The 23357-nt window shown below is 41.9% G+C and overlaps 1 protein-coding gene across 4 annotated transcripts in view; it reads right to left on the bottom strand.

Annotated features, from left to right (window-relative positions):
• LPIN1 (lipin 1) overlaps positions 1–17403 on the bottom strand; it is a 51477-nt gene extending 34074 nt beyond the window's left edge. The window contains exons 1-5 of one of the 4 annotated variants that reach the window (XM_049818481.1): positions 17146–17403; positions 6822–7022; positions 5396–5491; positions 3797–4131; positions 3304–3423 (exon numbers count right to left, since the gene is read on the bottom strand). In XM_049818481.1, the coding sequence (XP_049674438.1) occupies positions 3304–3423; positions 3797–4131; positions 5396–5491; positions 6822–7013 (743 nt within the window). In that variant the 5' untranslated portion in view covers positions 7014–7022; positions 17146–17403. Of the gene's footprint in view, positions 1–3303; positions 3424–3796; positions 4132–5395; positions 5492–6821; positions 7023–16210; positions 16325–16460; positions 16482–16535; positions 16641–17145 lie in introns of those variants that run through there. The other 3 variants (XM_049818483.1, XM_049818482.1, XM_049818484.1) reach the window with 3 other exon arrangements.
• Positions 17404–23357: the final 5954 nt, after the last annotated feature.

The following is a 23357-nucleotide window of genomic DNA, read 5'->3' as shown; positions in this document are numbered from 1 at the left end:
GATGTCACCTCCTTTACCAGCACTGGGACTATTTTGGCCGCTATTCACTTCATACTATTGCCACCAAAGTAAAATTAGACTGAAGACTAATAAAGCTCACAATCACATTCCTTTAAACATTTTTAACTCGGGTCAAATTAAATCCAGACCTAATGTTATGCTTGCACTAAGGGTCAATAAGGCTGAATACCAAGACAGTATCCTGCAAATGCATCCACAGGTCAGAGTCAAAATGGGTTCTTTATTCCTTACACCACCAAGACATTTGTCTTGAGTGGAACTATGCCTTGCAATTCCCCTGTCCTTAAGTTAGGCACTGACCCAGCCCAGCTGAAACTCTCTTGCCTTACACAGATTGCCAAGATACTGCAGATCAAACTAGAGCCACCCATCCTGTCAACACTGCACAAGAAGAAAGGAAAATTTCAGTTCAGTCATTCAGATCAAGATATCTGATTCACATCCCATAAACACTGAATATTTGTGTCACAGTCCTTTCTATTCCTTAACAGCTATGATTGCACTTAATGTAATCCAATGCCAAAGAATTAGGAACTTGACCTGTAGTTGGAAGTTCTGCAATAGAAAACCACACTGATCTTTGCAGTGTTTCCCACTGAAAGCAGAGAGCCCTGAGAAAGCAGCAATGTACCTGAGAAAAAGTCCTGTCTTGAGGCCAAATAAACTGAGAAAATATAGTCAGAAGGAAAGAGGCCTACTTCACATACATGTCACAACAAAAGCCGACAGCCTCTGAACCTCCTTTGAGGTGGCCATAATAGAGTTTCTTATTTCACATAGAGGAAAACAGTTGCAGACGCAGAGGTGGCTTTACTCAGGCAAGTTACTACAAGCACTTTAGCTGTGTATCTAGATTGTGGGACAGGTGAACTCCAGAGCAAAGTTCACGAAGCCACCCAGAGCACATCACTGCTCCATCCCAACCTGTGCACCTGCCTGCCCTTCCCATGAAAAACACCAAGGAGAACAGCCTTGAATGTCCCCAGGATCTCACCTTCACTTGGTGTTGCAACATATTCAGGTTAACGAGGGCAGCCCTAGAAGCTGTGAAAACCTCAAGATTATCCATTTCGATACAGCCCTAGGCACCTAGTATGGCATCTATGTTGAGATAAGTAATGAGCAATTTAGCCGGATTTATTACTCAAAGCTCCTCCAGAATTAATGGAGAATTGTAGAGGTCATATTCAGACACCTACTTTACGTTTTTTAACTGAGTTGCTGTGACTTCTCTCCACTGATTTAGTGGAGAGAAAGGGCCTGGCTGCAGAATCTTGAGACATCTCAAACTTAAGATATCATAAAAAGTCTTTGTATCCATTTTTAGCTCTGTAGAAAACAGTCCACAGTCAGAGCAAAGGCTTAAGTGTGGGTTTCCTAAACCTTAGACAAAATGCCTTTATCTGTTGTGTCATCTTTACTCTATAAGATGCTACCCCACTGCAATCCAACAGTACAGAAGGTCTTCCCCTCCCCCAAACCAAGGAAAAAGGAAGAGAAGTTCTCTTTTGGTACTGGGCTCCTCCCACTATAAGTTTTGCACTCCTTATAACTCACTCTCCTAGGCTTTGTTTTGCTTTTACTTTTGCAACCTATGCACAAGCAAACAACTCAGAAAAACCATGGGATAAAAACATCATAAAATATACACTGACTGTAAAAAGCCACATGGAAACTTCAATCTTCAGAGGAATGTAAGCTTTCACTAGCTAAATTCTTCCTTTTTTTTTTTTCCTATCATCTTAATCAACTTCAGTCTTAAACCAGGTTTTCATTGGCCTCATTTTATATTGGCCACCCTCATTCAACAGATGATTCATCAAGGTAACTTACCTCCAGTCAACGCCCACAAAGCAGCAAGCAGAGGAAGTGGTTTTCAATGTCACTTTCTTTCAAAGTGTCTGGGTTAGCAATAAGTGCAGTTATAAGTTCAACAAAGTTCACATACTATTAATGTGGTAGAAGTGTATTAATGTGTTAAAAGGATTAAAGAGCAGCCAGAAAAGAGGGAGGACAACTGTTCTACCTGTCTGGAGAAGAAAAGTGAGAAGGTTGTTGAGGACAAGAGTTAGACAGGCCTCCATCTGCTGGAACAGTGAGAAGAGAGGATTGCCCTGTGCAATCTATAGGCTTACTGGACAGCACAGCATGTTGGTAGAAAGAAAAACAGGGTGTCATTATTCACAAGTGCTGATTAACATAAGCTTATTGTGCACTAGCTACATGAATGCTGAATTTACATCTAGAGTTTTCAAAATCCAGAATACTGCAATCAAGAAACAAACAGAACATACAGTTCAAAAAGCCATCAAAGGGGCAGGGTATTGACACATGCTATCACCAGACTGGTGAAGCTAGTCGCATTAAGCTTTACAGTCAGTGGAGAAAGTTTCTTCCAGAATGCAATTCAAAAACTTTAAATTAAGCCCTTGCTCTGAAATAATCTCCTTGCCCTCCCTTCCTCTGCCCCTCAACTACAGAGATTAGACTACTTAGGATAAGGCCTTGTGAATATCACTCCAGTCCAACAGTCTGCAGGGAGGATGTGGGGCACATGTGCACGGGAGCACACACACACAGAGACTTCATTGGAATTATAATGCAATATACATTAAGCGAAAAATTGTTGTTTTTTGACAGCGTTCCACAGACAAAACAAAGGAGGTAAAAACTGATCTGTTTTGACATCAAAGGTCTGCACATGCACACAAATACACATACAGGAAAAAGTAAGCAAATTACTGTATGTGTTCTTTTCACACAATAAATATTTCTATCTAACTGTGCAATTTAATAGATTACCTATGAAAGTGACACAAAAAAAAGCTCATATTCTCATTCATTACCAAAAAAAAAAAAAAAATCTTATTTTTATAAATCAACTCCAATCTTGCAAGTTCTTAAAAGAATTACATCCAAAGTACTAGAGATTTATATGCCTGCATTCACTGAAGTCCTTACAAGATGCGTGCATCAGGCAAAGATTCAGATTTCACAAAATGTACATCCTCTCTACAGTATTTATATGCAGTGACATTAACAGATATATTCTTCAGAATTTGTGGACCTGCATTTGTATGCATGCATTTGCTGAATCAAGGACAAAGCTAACCTGAAGTTTTTGTACACTATCTGATTTCAACTATAAAAGGCATTCATCTAGTAGTCAACAGTGACCATGTTTGATACTAAAATTTTTAGTAAGACTCCATATAGCACTAGCATATAGGACATTAATGGAAAGAGGAAGATTACTTTGAACTGTACTATCAGAAAAAGTACCTTTGAAGAGGTGACCATTCTCCATCTGAATGAGGATAAGATGCAGACTGAGAAAACGTAGAAACGGCAGGAGCCTTTGTGTCAGACACATCATCAACAAACACATCTGGAATGGGGATCCTGGGTATAGGGAAAGACATGACATTTTAAAAACATACTTGATTACTGAACTGTCATATACTTCAGATAACAAAAAAAAACCCCTACTGCAGAAAAGAATTACTATAACCTGAACTAAAAGGAGATAGAGAAATGTTATCTGATTTACACCTTCTAGTTCACAGCATGACAAAGGATTGTTCTCATGTTTTTAATGTCATTTTCATTATTTTTGTTACTAACATTCCCAATAGCTTTCTAGCCTAAAGCTTTTCTTTAAGAAACATGTTCATCAGCCATGTGAACTGACTTAGAAATTACTGTTAGAATGTATGGAATGAAACGTTAACCCAGCAGTAGGTTTCCATTACATATCTCAATTCCATTGTGATACCTTAAATTGTCCAACGGTTCTTTTTCTTCCTCTGAGCTAATCTCTATAGGAAACATGTCTTCATCTTCTGATGTGTCTCCATTGTCTTCTCTTTTTAAGCTGTCTATTTTATGGGTAGACTTCCTCCTCTTTTTCCTCCTTTTTTTCACAGAGCTACAGACTGGTGATGTTTCAGTAGAAGGCTGGGATCCATGGGCTTGGACTGGTACTTGTGAGGATGCACTAGTGTCCAGGTTTCTTATCCTGTCTATGGAGTTCCTCTTCAGCTGAGCTTCCATTAAAGCAGTTCCCTCAGACAGAATGGGAGATGTAGAGAGATGATAAGGAATTACCTCCTGAGAAAGAAAAAAATCAAACCATGCAACATATTAATTCTTCCATCGGTCATAAATCTGGTTCTAAAATCTATGCACGATTGCCAAAATCTAAGTCATTTATTCCTCAGAAAAGTAACAAAGATTAGACATCTGGATGCTCAGTATGATCCATACAATTTCCATACAGCATATGGAAATTGTTCCATAGCTGCATCTCCTTAGACAAGCCAGGACAATATTTGTAATAAAGAGGATCCTCTGAGCATCCAATATTGGCCAGGTTATGGCATGAGTCTCTCTCCACCTGATGCTAGATACAGAGCAGAAACAAAATCCTAGTTTATAACCTGAACATTTTGTAAAATCCAGTCCTCCTTCACAACTCAGATGACAGATAGTAGTTAGATAAGTCAGCAGTTTATAACTAGGTCACACAAACATCCTCTTATTCAATCATATATTTACACATCTCTAGACACTCATGGAAGTACTTCTAGCAATTTTCAGTCACGAATAATTGTTACCACCCAGAAGATTTAAATATAAAGATCAGAAGACTTAAACAAAGATACAGAGATGATTAATGCACATGCACACAGCTCTCACCTGAAACTAGTAATATGGTATTCCATATAAGAATCTGAAAACTTATCCCACCCTGGACAGTGACAAAAATTATTTGGGATATCTGAAGATAAATGCTTGTAAAAAGCTTTTCTTATGTTACATTATGCGTGAACTATTCAAAATTAGTGGGCACATAACTTACATAGGCTAGTATTTAATCACACAGCATAACAGCAGGCATTCTCATGTAAATATAATTCTACATGAATAATAGTTGCAAGATCACATCTTTGGTAAGTACCAGAATTACTGTGTGCACAGATGTTTACAGGGCATGTGCACTTTTACTGGCAGTCTGCTGAGTGCATATGTTCAAAGTAGAGATTTCTACAAAAAACAGGTCCATGGACATATTAACATCTGTTGTACACATCTCCAGAGCATGTGAACTCTGTGCATGTTATTTCTGTTCACTCACTGCCATGCACATAAACTATGATTTATTTTTCAGTTACATGATTACCTTCTTTACATTTTTCCAAATCTCAGCAACTCAAAACCTGAAGTAACTGCATAGTATGGAATTTCCATAGCAGAAAATTGTCCAGAAACTTTCAAAACTATAAAATGGGTAAAGGTATATTTTTCAACAAAATTCCTAAACTCAAAACTGACTCTGAATTTTTAACAAATTAGAATTAGTTTTGACTCTCACCTGATCATTATCCATCTCCTGCACAAAAAAGGCCTCTCCATTGTCTCCTAGTTTCATGTGCAAATCTACAGCCTCTCCATTAATTTCTATGTCAACCTGGAAGACAATAAATATATTCTCATATGAAAAAAAAGTTATTTTAGGTACACAGTTCCTGTACAGCTATCCTACTGCTGTCACTGTGCAAATGCTTCTCAGGGAAGTGTAGGAAACCTTATAATAAACATAAAATAGTAACTTCTCTGTTTCTCTCCTCACCCCTTCATAAGGCTGTCAATTGTCAAAAAGTTTTTCTAACTCGTCCAGCTCATTGCTCTCTTGCTGCTCTACTCAGGAAGGTTTATAGCCATTATATAAATCCCTGAATCTTTTAAAGTGTAATTCTGAATGCTTCACTCGCCACACAAATCTTTTTGCTCTTTTAATTCACAGCCTAATTTTTAATTGTGCAAGAAGTACTTCCACATACAAATTCTTAATATACTGCCTTTCAAAGTCATTAAACAGACTTCTTTTTACACTACAAGAAACACAAATAAGAAAAATTGGTATGTTCTCGACACAATTCATGTGTCTATGTCTTCTGCACATTTATCTCACTGCTATACAGCCCCAACTATTTCCATTTCTTCTCAGGAGGATCTCTCTCTTTGCCTATACCCGTTCTTGCCACCGACGCCATTTTCATTGTATTTTTTTTTTTGAGACTTCGGACAAGTCTACATTTATGTTATATTTCAGGATACAGTATACTATTGGCACAGTAACATTTTCAACTCTTATCCATCCTAAATATTGGAATTCCTTTCTGATTTATGTAAGAATTGAACAAAGTCCATGATGATGTTACGATTTTTCTGCTGAGCAATTATAGCTACATTAGAACCTAGACTGTATGTAGTTACAAATTTCCTAAAAGAATCTGTCATGCACTACTCACCAGCAACTTCGCATCTGTTATCATATTGCCAGGTCACTCAGCCTAGTTACATTTATCTCAAAGTCCTCACTGCTTTTTCTAGCTTCAATTAACCTCAACATTCTGTTACCTAAAAATATTCCTTCATTATTATCTCCCTTTTTGTAACTATCATTGAACACGTTAAACAAAGGGGTCTTAATACACAGTCACTAATGAAATCTAGCATAGGCCTAAATTAGCACATTCCAAATTTTGCTTTACTGAAAATAAATGTTACAACTGTCATGGCTTGTTTTGTTTTTATTATAGTCAATGTCTCACAAATTATGCTTTGAAACGCAAGAATCAGTAACAACCATTTTAATTGAAACTTGCCTCAATCTGGGCACTTCATAAAGAGTGTCTAAAGAAAACCTTGACTAGTGTACCACAGAACATTCAGTAATTTTCATGCCATTAGAGTTAACCCACAGACAGAAATATCAAAATTGTCAATTTTCTTACCACTTTCTCCCTAGAGCGCAGAACTCCCATTTTCCCAAAGCGTACGTGGAAAGGGGAACACTGAAGATTTCCATCTGGCTGACGTACAACAATTATATCTATACATCCTGACAATGTGGCTGGGTTTAATCCCTTATAGAGCTCCTTCACAGTTACAAACACTTGCCCTGCTAACTGTCCAACGTAATTCATGGTTTGGACCTGAAAGCAAAAGACAGAACAAATAAGATTTTGATCCCTGCTTTATAGAGACATTTGAAAGACAGAGATTCCAGCAGTGGGGTGTTCTCCTGTTTCACAAATTAACAACTTCACATAGACCTCATTTACTTACAGCTGATGCGTGTTTGTAAAGAGCTATTAAAAAATAAAAGCAAAAGAGACCTTCCAAGTCAGAGAATTGTAACAACTTTCAAAAGTTCATAAAATCAGTTGTGTTCAAAACCACTGTCAGACTTTTAGACTCTGCAGCTCATAAATGTCTCCAATTATCTCTGAAGAGAAAAGCATTATTTCCAAAATAACATCTCCTCCTATCATTTATCATGCCCTCAACACCAAATATACTTTTCTCATGTATTCTGACAGGCTTTTAAGGGCAGGGCAAGTGAATGGTTTTAAGCAGATCTAATTTTCCACTACACTGAAGTCAAAGACTATTTTCCTGCTTTACAAGGATTTCTCCCATTAAAAGATTATAATACGCACAATAGATATGCATTAAGGTTTGACAAGCCACCTTTAATAGAGAGCATCTGAACTTTAGAGTGCTTCCCAATGCAACTTTACTGTTCTTGGTTTAAAACAGCCTTTTAGTATCAGCAGGTTTATTAAAAATCAGGCATGTGTTGATGGCTGAAGTGATTGACTCTATCTCCCCTGCTCCTGGATTTATTTAGTATTTAGCATTTAGTTTCCTGCTTCTACTCTCTTAATGCACATCCTGTTTATGGCCCATTAATACACTTAGTCCCCCAGATGGGACAGCATGCACACTTAGACATACTTAAAAGTTCAAAAAGTCTTTTAAGGGTTCTCAAAATAGGAATTAATTTAAGCAGACACCTTCCTGAACAGTACAGATTTTAAGGACTTCCAGTGTCTATTTTTTTCATTATTTTTCCAACATCTCTTGCAGATTTTAAGATACTGATTTTAGCAAAGTCTTTGTGCACTCAGTATAAAGCATATGCCTCACATACAAGTTCTTTGCTAGGCTGTACTACATCACCTGCACATCAATAAAAGAGACACTTGCAGGGTAGGCAACGCTAAAACTCCCATTGATGGTGATGAGGACAGCACTGAGCTCAGAGTTTGAGAGACAGCCACTGCACTGACCTACACAGCATGTGTTAATCAGCATCATCTGCTACAATGGAGACTGTCATCTGTGTTCTTTCATAAACAAAAAGATATAAGTGAAATGCTGTAGAAATAGCTCCAATTTTTCACTGTGATTTATACTTTAAAAAAAAACTATTAAAAGAATACAGTGAAAGCATTACAGTAAAAAATTGGACAGTAGGAAATGCTATAATTAAGGCTGGTCTCTTCATGCATAGCTGTTCTAATTAATTAATGATCACCTGCATTTTTTTCCAAAAGTCCCTTCACAAAGAAGCTTTGCTTTCTTCTCTGTTTCTATTGCAATACACGGGTATCAGGACACAAACCATGCTCTGAAGGAAGAATTATTTATGTTCTTTTGGGCTTTATGACAGTCATCACTACATTACCCGTGTAAAGCGATGATGGTCACCCCATCTGACAACTGGGGAGCTGAATCACAAAAAGACTAAGATTAAAACCAGGCACCAACTTTGGAAACCAAACAGACTTTTCTGAAGTATTCAGTATACAGGATGTTAACTAACGAAAGAACAATCCCTAAATACTGTTTGGAGAAGCATTTCTGCACAGCCCTTAATTCAGGCACTAGCAAGTGCCATCTACTGAAAAGTCAACACATGAAAACTTCATGGCAGAAAGAGCAATTATATTCAGTTCTCCAGCATCCAAGTGGTATTAGCACTTGCGGGCTCCTATTATGCATTGAACACACCTTCCTGAATGCAAATCTGGTGGTAAGCTGTTTCATAGGAAACTGCACTTGAAACTCGTGTCCCACTCTATGCTGTGTCACAGAACAACAGGTTGAACGGACTTCTAGAGGTCACCTGGTCCAAAAATCCACCCAAAGGAGGGCTAACTTGGACCAGGGTGCCCATGGCCTTGGTCCCATTGAGTTCTCAATGTCTTCAGGCATGGAGATTTCTCAGCTTTCCTGCACTCCTGTTCCTATGTTTGCCTGTCCTCACAGCAAAAATTTTCTTCCCAATATCTAACCTAAATTTCCCTTGTTGCAACTTGTGCCTGTTGTCTCTTGTCCTATCACTATGCACCCCTAAGATTCCAGCTCCGTTTCCTCTATACCCCCCAACAGGTAACTGAATACCCTGAAGACTGAACAAAACCAGCTCTCCCAGCCTCTCCTTTTAAATCATAAACTCTTAGCCCCCTAATTATCTTGGTGGCCATCATCTGAACTCTTTAAAAAGCTGGCACCACACAGGCACAGACGTAAGTTCAGAAGTGAGCCTCCAGGGTGACAGATGGAAGCAAACTTTTAAAATTATCCCTTTGCTTTGGAAAAAATAGTTCAGTTTCTATTGGGGATTTTTCCAACTTAAAGCACAATAAGAAACACATTTCTTATTGAGCTATGATTAAATTTAAAGACGACTACAACTAGAATCAGAGTTATATGACGTCGTTCACCCCAGTTAACGCTTGGTCTGCTGTAGCAACAAAATTTCTAGGTGCAAAACAGCCGCAGCTTCCTTGGGGAAGGAGTTGCCAGGAGAGTACAAGTACACAGACCCCACTGTTCGGGAGAGTTACAGACAAACAATCCCAATATGAGGACTCACACATGCTCTCAACAAGTTATACCTGCAGGTCTCCTAAACTCCTACACAGAGACTTTTGCAACTATTCCTGTCCACAACAAATCTTAGCCACAGTGCCCGCCCTGTCTTAGGACACACAGATTATTTTTGTACTCACGAATTTAAAAAGTTAGACACCATTCTCAAGCTCGGAGGCCAACTAGCACAGCACAGCTTGCTTCCATACAGTGAAAATCCCTTATACCTTAAAAAGAAAGTGCCACATTCAAACTGTCAGCCGGTGATGGACACTCCTTTCAAGCTGGGCTGAACCTGGCCAATACAACAGAAGCACTGCAGGATTAAAAAACAGACTGGGAGACTAATCACATAAACCCTACTTCCTCAGGAAGCCAGACAAAAATGGGTTTATATTTCAAATGTAGGGAACAAAAGATGCTCTAGTCAAAATGGGGGAGAGTTCAGAAATTGGACTCTGATGGATGTAGGCCCTTTACCCTAACTTTTATACATGCCAACCAAAGCTGGGATTGTTTGGAGTCTGAGGTTTGTAAATTTATACTCCGAACTTAAAGTCAGTCCACGCTATGTCAGGACTCCAGGAAACCAACATTCCTCAAACCCCAGAGAGACTGCATGTGGTTTTGGAGCAACATTTTACTCTGGCCACTCCAAGAAGTCTTTCACTTACTAATCAGGCAGCAGCAACTTTAGCAGTAAACATGAGTTTACGTCATGGGTTAAACCCCCAGTGCCTGCATATTAATTATACTGAATTTAGTAAAATTGTTGTTCTCATACCAAGCTAGTGGACATAGCATAGAATATTTTTTGTTGCTGGGAAAATCCAGAATCCTTTTGATCTAAGCTTGCAGCAAGTGAGAACAGTCTGTACTGCTTCTGTCAGGATTTTTAAATGGCTTGAGTTTTGTTCTTTGCCAGGAAACACTCCACAGCTCTACATTATGCATCTGTTATGAAATTAAAAGTATCTTCTAGTATAATTTTTAATGTCAATTTAACTAACATCACCTGCCAGGAGGCTCAGAAAATTTCCAACTCTTTTGACAGTTAAAGACAGCAGACATTTTTCAGAATTGATCATCTCATGGAAAACTAAGTGAAAAATAAATAGCTAGGTGTTCCCTTATTACTTAGCTGATGTATTAACTTAGCAAGATTGACCCAACAAAGTTAATTCTTTAAAGTCCCGCTCTACTGGATGCCACAGCAAGATCAAATGCAATGTCATCTAGATGATCCACCTGTTTCATACATGTACACCAGACTATGTCCTAATTCCACTGAAAAAGCTAGTAATTGTACCCTTCATGGCCCACTTTTTACAGCACAGCTCTTCCCCATACCATTTCATCTTTTTTACCGTATTTTGTAAAATAAAATACTAAAAGCCATAGGAACTAAAGGCCTTTTTTCCTTTTGCAAGATCCAGTGTCTCCTCAGGTGTCACAACAAAATAACAACAGGTTAGATATCCACACACATCCAAATTACTTAGGGATACAAGCGCTATTCAATATGCTCTAAAGATGGACAGTTTTTGAGCGGGGGGGCGGGGGGAGGGACCACCACAAAAACATGATTTAGGTAGCATGTTGTACGGGTAATTAAAAACTGGAACACACTTCCACTGGAAGACTGGAAATCTCCAGTACAGAAAAGTTGGAAGAGCAGGATAAATATTTGTTGGGACTGGTTTCGGACCAGGCAATTGTAATCTTTGGGACAGAGATTGTCACTGTGCCTGTGTCCAAAGCAGTAAACCAAACCATATCACATCACAGACTTGACCATTATAATTTGGTCACCTATACTCAAATCTATTTAAATTACAAAATCTGCTTCTGGTACCTTTTAGGCATAGGCCAATAAGCACTCTCCCAACAATACCCAGGCACAACTAATGAGATAAGATGGACTGGGGACTAGTCTCATGGCCAGTTAAGAAGTAGTCACCTTTAAAGGTTAAGAGAGCTTTCTAGAATAGATGTGAACAGATGGTGCTAGCTGGTCTGGCCAACAAGAACAGACTTTGGCACCATTTCATTCTCTAGCAGGGATGTAACATTTAGGTCCCTTTCAGCCCCTTTTCTCAGTTTCTACAGTTATGACTGCGCACTGGTTTTGTAGGCCATGAGAGTAAGATTTGCAGCAATGGTAAACATAACACAAACCAAATGCTTAGCACAAAGAAAAACAATTGCTCACCACCTGCTGACCGATGCCCAGCCAGTTCCCAAGCAGTGGCCCCCAGCCATCATTCCCCTAGTTTACATACTGGGCATGACGTCCCATGGTATGGAATACCCCTTTGGCCAGTTTGGGTCAGCTGTCCTGGCTGTGTCCTGTGCCAACTTCTTGTGCCCCCCTCCAACCTTCTTGCTGTCTGGGCATGAGAAGCTGAAAAATCCTTGACTTAGTCTAAACACTACTTAGCAACAACTGAAAACATCAGTGTGTTATCAACATTCTTCTCATACTGAATCCAAAACACAGCACTATACCAGCTACTAGGAAAGCAATTAACTCTATCCCAGCCTAAACCAGGACAATAAGCACAAAACAAGTCAGCTTTCCTAAGAACTTCTCCTTACAACTTGCAAAATTGTGAAAGGGAGCGAAAAATTGATGGGTCAGTGTTCAGTTCAAATAAATCACTGCAGCACTGCTGCTGACACTGAAACTATGACAATTTTACAGACCTGATCCATCTGGTCCCCTGATCTGCCCTTTGCTTCTGTTTAGAAGACACAAAGCTTGAGAGAGACCAGACTATAATTAGGAATAAGACTGTGGCACCTTCAAGAGAATTATTCCTCATTTACAAAAAAGTAAATGACAATATTTCAAAGACTCCTTGGTAAGTGCTTACTGCCACTTTTTTATTACATATCAAACATTTATTTTCTTGACTCTGAAGCAATTCAGTTTTGTTTGCAGCATTGAACACCAGCTCCCTCTATAGAAATTAACGGACTTTTACTATTGACATATATTTTACCATGAAAAACAGTATCAGAAGTCACGTTCTAAAAAAAAAAAGTGATAAAAACGTAGGGGAAGGAAGGAGTACTTCAGATGAAGATTCCCTAGATGGATTTCTTCAAAATTAAGCTTAGCCCTTCATGTCTGTACCACAACCATAGTAATGATGACTTAACTACAGAAGCTCATAATAACTAGCATTCTATCATTTTTCAAAGAGGCACTTCTGTTTATTAGTAAATGGTCAACACACTGTAAAGCCACTAATGTCATGTGACCATCACATTCAAACCTCTCAATATTTTAACTCACTTTGGGTTGGAAACTGAAAATCATTAATCATTAAGAACTTTTGAAAGCCTTTTTCTTAACTATTTGTTAGCTCCTACATCAATCCAACCCAAGGTCACTGTCATGAATTCCCATCCCATTTTCTTGAATAAATTCCCAGCCAAAACCCCAAAGTTATGCATTTCTCAGAGCAAAAATCACATCCTGGATTTACTTTCTCTAGAGGACCAGTGAAGGCACTGCACAGGACTTGAGACCTGTTTAGGTCCCTACTTTCCTAGAAGATTCCAACACTGTCTTAGGCAAGTTACAAAGGCTTAGATCTTAGAGGATGTTTAACTTCCATTGGTTTCAAGCAAGGTCTATCACTGTGGCTATTATCTCAACTCCAGCATGCCAAGCTCATCAGAGTGAGACATAGACAAGCACTCTCCTTGCATATTCTTTTTCTGGGGAAAGGAAACCTGGAGGCATGACCTGGAAGGGAGCCATAAGCAGCCATGACCCTGATTTGGACAAGCTGTTGAGGGAGAACTCCAGAGCACTCTGCTGAGTGGCGTGATTCTGGTTGTTCTGTAAATAGGAGAGCAAACTCTGTCCAAACCTGATGATGTGCACATTTCTTCCAGACAACCCCATAGTCACAGAGCACATTCCTGCAGGTGATTTGACAATACCTCTGGTCAATCAGGACACAGGTGCAATTCACATGTACCTCTCAAACCAAAAAGCAACATGCAGCACTTGGCTGGCTCTACACCAGAGTAAGAACATTATGCTTCCTACCAGCCAAATCTCCAGAAATATTTTAGGGTTGGGATTATTCTGGGCTTAGTTCTATTAGGAACTATTTGACTCCTATTCCAAGTTAGTCAAGGCCAGTGCCAAAAACTGCGTCTTCTTATAATGGCCAGAGAGTCAAATGGATCAAATGTCAAACTTATCTTCCAAGCTGCCAGTCCCTCCCAGAACCCACCCACTCACGCTCACTCCGGACTTTGACTGTGAGATGACTATTCACTTGGTTCTGGCATTGCACTTTCTTTCAAATAATCAAAACATTACTTGGTCCAATACTTCACAAAGTCCCTATAAAAGACAGAATATTTTCTTGAGAGCAGCTGAAATAAAAAATTCAGATTGAAGACTCAAAACTTGCCCATAATGAACCCTCACGTTCAAGCAAAGGGAGGACCAGAGTCAGGGCTGGCACTCAAGTGTCCAAGAGAATTATTTCACGGCCAGTTGAAGTGCACAACCATGGTCCCCACACCAACCTCCCAAATTCCCAGCTCTCCCAAATCTTGTCCCGGCGTCAGCGCTGAAAACTAACACCACTAAAGCCATACAAAAATAATTTCCAGATGGATCAGTGGGATGATCTGACTCACCACATACCCATACAACTGGTAGTATCAACTAAAGAGAGAAGCTGAGAAAGTGTGTGTGGTAGGTAGTAACAGGGACACCTCTTTTGGCATTTCAGGCAATCTTGAAACCATATCTCAAGACTTGTCTCCTCCTTTCCCAGAGATCTCCTGGGAGACCTTCCACATCTCCCTTCATCTCTCTGTGCCTCGGCTTCCCAACTGTACAGTGCTTCCCTCCTCATAGAGGCACTTTGAGAGAACATACACAAGCTGCTGACACCGCTTTGGACCAACACTGCATAAATAGGATCAAACTTTACAACAAATTGGAAAGTACAAACTGATTCCTGAAACCAAGAACTTTTGAAATAACTGGAGAATATATGGTGGTGTATACACGGCACGTACTGTGCTGCCCTGTGCTATTGCTCTGATGTCAGAGGAGGAACATAAAAGCACAGCACTAGCTCTACTGTGTACTGATACCTCATGTGACTTGGTGTCCTTTCTTTCAGTGGGAGTGGAAAACAAATTTGTTTGTTTGGCTATAACTTCACATTTTCTGCATCTTCAGAGTTTAAAGTAAGCTCTTACTGTATTTTGACTGTTTTCGATGACTGATGTGTGTATGCATGTTCACAGATAAACAAATGTGTGTACCTGCACATCCTCAGGTATGGAAAAAGGCCAAAGACTAAAACTTGCCCAACTCTCTTACAAACAGACCACACTAAATCAGGTAAATAGATACCATCGGGTAGTCTGTATTCCACATTAGTGAACTGGAGCTATCAGAAAAGCAGAAAGTATCTAAAACGATTAGAAGCTATTTTCATGGCTTTATGCCTAAAATCATAACATAATTATGTTGAGTCTTTCCCATCTTGTCTCCTTCACTGTCTCCCCACTTTTTCTCCAGTCCTCTTCACGGAATTAAGCTCATTTTACTGTAATAGGAGCACATCCATCTGACTTCCAACTGGGTACACTGATGACAACAAAACCTCATCTATGTACACTAAACATTTGCCGGTATTTGTTTCCTAAGACAGCAGAGACACAGATAAAGCCACACAGAAAATAAAATAAACAAACCACCCCAAAATGCTCTCCAGATGGTGAGCCAAATCAGAAGTCAATTGATCTATCGAGCTTCATGACTTTACATGTGAAGGGAAAAATGATCTGCTAGTTAGTCTGCAACATCAATGCTGAGATCTTGTTGTTATTACAGGCCTTTACGCAATTCCTCTTTTTGACAGAGATAACAAAAATATTGCACAGTTTTGCCTCCTCCCCACTCTCCACAAGATACAGTCATTCTCTTTTACTTTCTCTTCTTGAAGGTAGAGGAGATACACTGATCAATAGAAAAACTAAGAGCTGTTAGGCGGGGGAATCGCATAAAAGAACCCCGACATATCTGAAAGTTTAGTTTCATATGTAGTAATTGCCGTACTGCCAGCCAGGCTCTGCTATGCCATTAAACCCCTCTGGCCTGTTACCGCTCTCATTATTCCATCTCAGGGACGGTATTAGCACAGCAGTGGTACTAATGCATCCATTTGCATCAGCGGTTGCCAGCCATAGGGAGGCAAGATACCACCTCTAACGGAGAAGGGGAAGCAGCGCAGAGGGGGCACTGCGCTCCGCAGGCTCACACAGCTCGGCAGGAGCAGGGACCCCAAACCGACGCCTCCCCGCAGCTGCCCAGCGCGGGGGACCTCCCTCTGAAGGTGAAGCAGCAAAGCACCAGATTTCCCCCTCCCCTCTAACCCCGTGCACAACGCGCCGCCAACCCCAGACGAACCCAACAGCTCCGCTGCTCGCTGTCACTCCCACGAACCAGGTTCCTCGGCGAGGAAAAAAGCAGGTGCAGCCGCCCGGAGCCCCGCCAGGACCGGCGGGATGCCCAGGCCGGAGGGACCCGCTGCCTGCAAGGCTCGGCGGGGCAAGCCTGGCCTGGCCTTCCCTCCCCAGCCCGGCCGGGCCCAGCGCCGGGGAGCAGCGCTCCCCCTCCTCCCGCCCCCGCAGCGGCCGCCCCGAGCCCCGGCACCCACCTCTGCCGCCTCCCGCAGGCTCCGCTCGCCGCCGCCGCCGCCTTCTTTGTGCCCGCCGCGGCCACGGGGACGCACCCGGCCGCCCGGCGGTGCCGCCCCGGAGGAGGGACCGCAGCGCCCGGGGAAGGCGCGGCGGGGCGGGGAGAGCGGCCCGGGCCGGCGCTGGAGCTCTCCCTGCCTGACCCGCCTCCCGCCGGGGCACGGCGGCGGCGAACCGCACAGCCGGCGGAGCGGGGCGCTGCAGCTCCCCGCGGCCAGGGCGGGCAGGCCGGCCTCCGCCTGCCTGCCTTGCCTACCGACCGCCGGGGGGGCCGGGCAGCGCCGCCGCCGCCCCCCGCATCAGCGGGGCCGATAGCCGGGGTGATCGAACGGCCGGCCGGCCGGCCGGGCCCCGGGGGCGGAGCGGCGGCGGTTGGTCGCCGCGGCCTTGCGGCGCTGAGTCAGCGCGGGGAGGCGGCGCGCTGAGGTGATCCCGCGGCCGGCCGCCGTCCCAGTCGCCGGCCCGGGGCCGCGGCGCCTCTCACGGGTCCGCCCCGGAGAGCGGCGGGGGCAGCCTGGCCGCCCGCTGCTGTGCCTCGGCCGGCGGGGAGCTTCGGCGGCTCGGGGTAGTGGTTTTTGTTCGCTCGTTTAAACCATTACTTCAAGCGTGAAATGGTAATCGCAGAAGTACCTTCTGGTTTTTTACCAGCTCATTTCAGCTGAAAGGCAAATGCTCTCAGCAGAGAAGGCATCTGTAGTCAGGTTTGTAGACGGGAAAACCAGAGCGCAGGAACGGGAATCGTTCGGCCCAGACCGATGGGCAGGTCGTCGAAAGGCACCGGCTGGAGCCGGGGTTCCCGGAGCACAGCGCTCACGGCCGTAGGAAGCGCTTCCTTCAGCGGCGTATGCTTCACCGCTGTGAATAAATGCGATGAAATAAACTTTTTCCACCAGGCAGTGCTTCCCTCCCATTTAAACCATACTGGAAACCTGCTTTTACGCAGAGTGCCTTACCCAGCTAAACAGGGAAGTGGATGTGTGTGATAAAAATTAGCTGACAGAGGAATCCTCCAGGCTTTTTCAGGTCTGTTCACAGAAGGCAGGGGAGGGCGGTGCTAAGTGCAAAACAAATGAGCAGGAACAAACACGGAAACAAGAGGACAAAGAATATGCACAAAAAAAAGGATCGAAGTTCATTAGTTGAAGTAGAGCCTGCTAATTTTAGGCTTGAAAACAAGTTTTTCAGAGCTGGATTTCATGCATCTGCATGTTCTAGTCCCCAAAAATGTACACACAGCTGAAGCCTGGGAAGAGTTCCTTGTTGAGTAAATTAGCACTTCAGCCTTCCGCTTGCTGTTAACTTTCCAGCTGTAAAACAATCTCAGCGCAATCTCCTCTAGGTCATCACCCAATTGAAATCCCTCAAACTGTTTTTCTCCGGCACATCCTCCTGTAGTTCCGCTGTCTCCACGCCGGCTAGTCTTTGCACAGCGCACAACTACAACGGAACTGCTGGGTGACGGGGCCTGGCGCACGCTCACAGTTTCGTTGTCCTCCATTCCCAGTTACACAGCTACATTAATGAGTTCACCTTGGGTTTAGAACAAAAAAGTCAGTGAAGACAGTTTCTGCCTGGGCACAACAAACAAGGATGTTTACTCAATCCCAAAGAGAAAACAATATGCAGCTGAGCCCAGAAATACCTGCCCTTTTGTTTCCCAGGCATATCACACCTCATCCCTTGTCAGTGGGCAGTCAGTAGGCGATGAGACGTGCTGGGAAATAATCCCATCCCTGATGTAAATACAAGAAGCTGTGTCTGTGCTGGCTGTGGATCCTGACCAGTGCTCTGCCCGCCACATTTGTGTGGAATACGATCCTGTACTGCGTTGCCTCCAAGGGAGTGGTATCCTCCAGCCATCGCCGTCCAGGACTGCTCTAACATACTGTTCCACTATGGTCTTTTACTAGTATACTAAAATAAAAACATGATCGTAACACGCTGAATCAAAACCACTGTCTTTCCACGGCCTCAGCAGCACCCACCCTTCTCTGCTTCTTTCAGAAATCCAGAAGCTAGGGCCTCAGCTTTGGAAGTACTGTATCATGTTTAGTTATTTATCATGTCCAACCATCTGCTGCTTGACATAAAATAACCCACAGAATAATGCTCTACATTTTTAATGGTTCCATGTGTGAGGTCATGTTTTCTCGTCTTACGGAGCAGTGTAAATATAGCCCTGATACACACAAGATGCTGTGGAAGGTGCCAACTGCTTGCACAGCAACAGTAAGCTTCCATTAACAGCAGGGCACCATCTTCGTCCTTCTGCACTTTTTTACTGTGTTCTTACTGACGGTGTGACGACAGTGCAGGGCAGCGTTCCTCAGATTACTTCTCTGGAACAACCTCTGCCAACTGATTGGGAAATCCTTACTTGTCTTGTGCTGCACTTCAGCTCATAACTATTCTCATCAGTTACATCTATTTAGAGGACCAAGCACACGTACATGATCTTCCATACCATCCAAGCCTTAGCATGGTCATGGCTGTGGTTTTGTCTCAGCCCAGTGCAGAGTTTGGAGGACAATATGGTCAGGGACAGTTCCTAAAAAGTAATCTGGAGTTACCCACAAAACTAGATGGCTGAGGGAGTACAGTCAGGGGCATGCTTGCAAGGGAACAGTCCCTGGCAGTGTCATTTCCAAAACACACTCAGGAATGATGAAGTTCTGAACTATTGTCGTTTTCTTCCTGTAACATTTCCCCCTTGACAGGTTTCTTTCTGACGCGTTGTGTTGGGCAACACAAGTTTGTTTCCCAAGGTTTGAATTAAAACTGTCCACAAACTTTTGAAGGACCTGCTCATGAAAGTTTTTCTTTCCACTCCTTTGCTGGACTGTTAATATCTGTCCATTATTACCTAACTCGATTCCTGTCCCAAAGAGCTTATAGTTTACATATTCACTCTGTGTTCGTACCATTCTGGCACAGTGGAGTTCTAGCCTATGATCTGGGCTCATAGTTACTATGAAGATGCAAGTAAGAAAGTTGAGCTCTGTAGTCTTCTGTAAATTAATAAAACTGGGCTAAAAAAAAGTCTACAAGCACAGAAGAGTCTAACAAAACTCAAGAACAGATTCCTAGAGACCATTACATAAGTTCATGCAGGGGGGGGAAAAAAAAGCAGCCTTCAATTCTAGCTTGAGACACTAGATTTTCTTGGCAAGTATTTTGCCAGTGAGCAAAATAACCACTCAAACAAAAAAGTAAATTATTCATTTATTGCATTATCACTAATGTCTGGCATTTCCCCCACTAAAACTGGAGTTCATGTTCAGGCACATAGTACCTGGGTTATGAATGACTGCAATTGTTAATGCATGCGCACTGTGCCTGTAAAAATGATTCAGTAAATAGAAAAGTTGGGCTTTTAATTTATAATGAACTCATAAGCAAAGATGGCTCTGGAGTCTGGTGCTGACATTATCTGTATTAGTATTAAACTTGGAGTAGCTCAGCCAATATAAATTAAGAGTTGATCTAGTTTTATTCTGGTGTAAACATCAGAAAGTAGATGGACTCCAATTCTGTAATTACCTAATTAAATGTCCCACCATCTTAGCAAAGGAATAGTTCTCCTAACATAAGTAGATATTTGTATAGAGTACCTACCGTTACCTGTGACAATCTACTGAATTCTCTGTCTACTTCACATTATTTTTTCTCTTTCTTTTTCTTTTCCCTTCAAGTCCAATTATCTAGTACTTCATTTTGTCCTTCATTTGAAGGCACAGTAGTGCTGGTTATTGGAGCGTCTAAATCCTGGCATTTATTCTGCCTCTTAGTACTTGATTTATTTGAGAATTTTTTTTTAAAAAGTGTAAGTAGATCTTATTTAGTTGCAGAGATTTCTAAAATGTTTGCCCCCCCCCCGACTTTAACTTGTTGCCAGTTTTGTCTGTCCTGCTGGTTTTGCTTTGTCTCTATTCCTGGGATTGACTGTTCTCACTGTCTCAGTATCAGGTGCTTGAAGATCTGAGTAGTGAACAACTTTTAGTTTGAAAAGAAAAGAATGCTGTCCTTGTCCAACAGAAAGCCATACAGGGCAGAGTTTATTCCATATGGAACCATCTTGCTTTTGACAGCGTGTTCAATCTGTCACATTTAGGCAGATGCTTCTGGCCTGCACCAGCCATCAAGTCTGCCCCGCCTGAGCTCCTTGCACTTCGCCAATTTTAGCTTTTGGATTTTGCTTTCCATATGGTCACAGTTCCCAAATATTCTAATTGTCTGCTGACAGCCACACATGCTAGCCAATACACTTCTGACATAATTTCTTATCTTTTTTCTTTGGCCTCACCATTAAGAGGTGAAATGATGACATCATCCTCAGGAGGACTGTAATGTCATCAGAAGTACTATAAAGTTTAAGTCATCAATGAGGCAGGGGAGTGATGGGTGAAAAGGCAAGCTGAGAGGATTATTTTGTCAAATAATCAAATGTGGGATTGTAATTTTCCAGGAATTGTTGCAGCTGGAATTACAGGCAGGGCAGGAGGCACTGATCATATACCAAAATGCTCATGTGTAATGATAACATGCTTATTAGCTCTTGTGCCATCAGGGCTTGCATTGCCTAACCAAGCTTCATTTTGCACCCACTACTTTTGGACTTGCCCCTGCCCCTCACTGAAAATATAGTCCCAAAAAGGGGATTTGTAGCCGATGAACTACCAGACAAGTTTGTTGTTGGTTTTTTTTTACTTCTCAGAATAAAACAAGTCTTGATAATGAAGGTTCTCAAAAGAGCCTTTCTTTTTCCTCTAGATTCACATCCAGCCTTGCAAAACCACGAAAACCTCAATGCTTCTTTTATATCCTAACAGTTCTTTCCACAGCCAAAGCTCAGTTCTCTGCTACAAAACACTTGGCTACTGAGAAACAGAGGCATCTATTGACTCTTATGATCCAAACATGGCCAAAGCAAAAGAGTGTAGGAATATTTAAATTAGGAACAAGAGAGGCTAAATAGATCAACCCTGCTGGACATCCACTTGTACCAGTCCAATCTCATCTGAAAGTAATTTAGCTCCAAATCTGTAAATAACCAAGTGTGAGCTCTCTAAAGAGAATCTCAGAAAGCTTAGAAAATCTTGAGCGCTGATAAAGCAAAGCAATCACAGTGGGTATAACAGTGAAATCATCAACATGTTCTTTCTTCAGCCAAAGCCCAGAATTCCTGCATAGGCATGTTCAAACACAGACCTGTATTCTGCTCAGCCAAAATACACACTTATGTTTAAATGCACACACATATAAGAAATGAGAGATCATACACAACTCCATGGAAAATCCCTCCATCCTGTTTTGGACTGAAACACTTTCCAGCCCAAAAGCTAGCTTTTCATCAGTCCAGTAAATCTATGCATGACTAGCAAAGCTTTTGCCCAGAATACTGTTTTCAAAGCACAGCAAATCAAAAGCAAGATCATCAGTATTATTTGTTTAGAACAAAATAGTACGAAACACGCTTTGAGAACTTCAAACAAAGCTGCTCTACTTCCCAGGGTATAATCGTTTCTTTGCTATTCCTGCAACTTTTGCAAACTAAAATAGCAAACTGAATCCTGAAGAAGAAAAGATATTTGGAAACAAACTCCTTCTGATGAGAAGATTGTTGCTTTCCTCTCAGCCTCATGTCTGCAATTTCTACATCAGATTACCATTAAATTATCCTCACAATCAGGTTCTGAAAGTTATTACTTGGTGGTTGTGAAGTAGCATATCTTGATTAGTTCACTGTATTGTTACCTCCTTACTGTGCAAACTAGTCCCTCTTTCTTGCAGCTGGCAAAGATGTAACAGCTATAGCCAATTTAAGATAATAGGAAGATAAAGAGATATTTTGTATAAAGCTTTTACTTACAGTAGGCAAAGCATTAAGTGCTAATAGAACTCAGCTTGAAGTTGATTCTGTAACTCCACTGAGAGAGTGAAGTCTCTAAAATCAGTTTTATAAAAAAGTAATGACATTTGGCACTTCTCACTGTGAAGAAAAATTCTTCACTTCTGTGTGGACCAGGTTATAAAAGTTGTTGTTCTGTGTGTGGCTCCTGGTGAATGAAGGGGCTACTGAGTCCCTTGCTCGTAGTTATGAGAAGCAGGTTTACTTGGCTTTGAAGTCAGAAAATTCTGCACTATCTCAAGTACTGTCATTAGTTCAGGCTGTCATATAAACTGGATGAAAAAGGTTTTAATCTCCCCTCAATAAAAGGCAGATAGAGGATTATGAGCAAGCTGTCAGGAGGATAGGCAGACCCTGGCTGCTTTCTCCCCTGCCAGTGCACTGATGGGGGAGGCATCTGCAAGCTTTGCCCAGAAGTTCCCCTCTTCAGCCCTATCTTATTAATTTTGCTGAAAAAAAGCGAGATAATCCAACCCCTTGCTACTTTTTTTTTTTCCCCCCTCACACTAAGATTCAACTTTCTTGAATATTTGAAGTGGTAGAATATAACCAGGTTAGGGCATTTTTTTAAAACATCTGTGTGTATCATTTAAAAGGGCACTTTTCCACTTTTCGCAATTCAGCCTGTGCAGCAGGTGTGGATCCTGCACCTCCGCCTGAAGGTTGCCCACTTTCCCTCTGCAAGGCTTTCTGTAACAGCGAGGCAGGCGTAAGGGTGCAAGTCTGTTCAAGAACTTTGGCCCTCGGGTCTTTCCACACTGTCTTCTCCTGTGCCAAGCTGTGCGGACACCTTAATCTGGCAGCACGGATTTCAGATCTCTCTGAACTTTAATCTCTAGACTCAGGATCAGGTGATTCATGGGGAGAGGTGAGATACTGTTTTGGGATAACCTATCTTAGAGGTATTTTCTTTGCAATCCCGTTCTTGGGGATTTTAGTGATTATAGTT

The sequence above is a fragment of the Accipiter gentilis genome, chromosome 16 (genome assembly GCF_929443795.1).
Source record: "Accipiter gentilis chromosome 16, bAccGen1.1, whole genome shotgun sequence".
Taxonomy (NCBI): domain Eukaryota; kingdom Metazoa; phylum Chordata; class Aves; order Accipitriformes; family Accipitridae; genus Astur; species Astur gentilis.
Note: the sequence above shows the minus strand (reverse complement) of the source record. Positions and strands in the feature narration are given on the sequence as shown.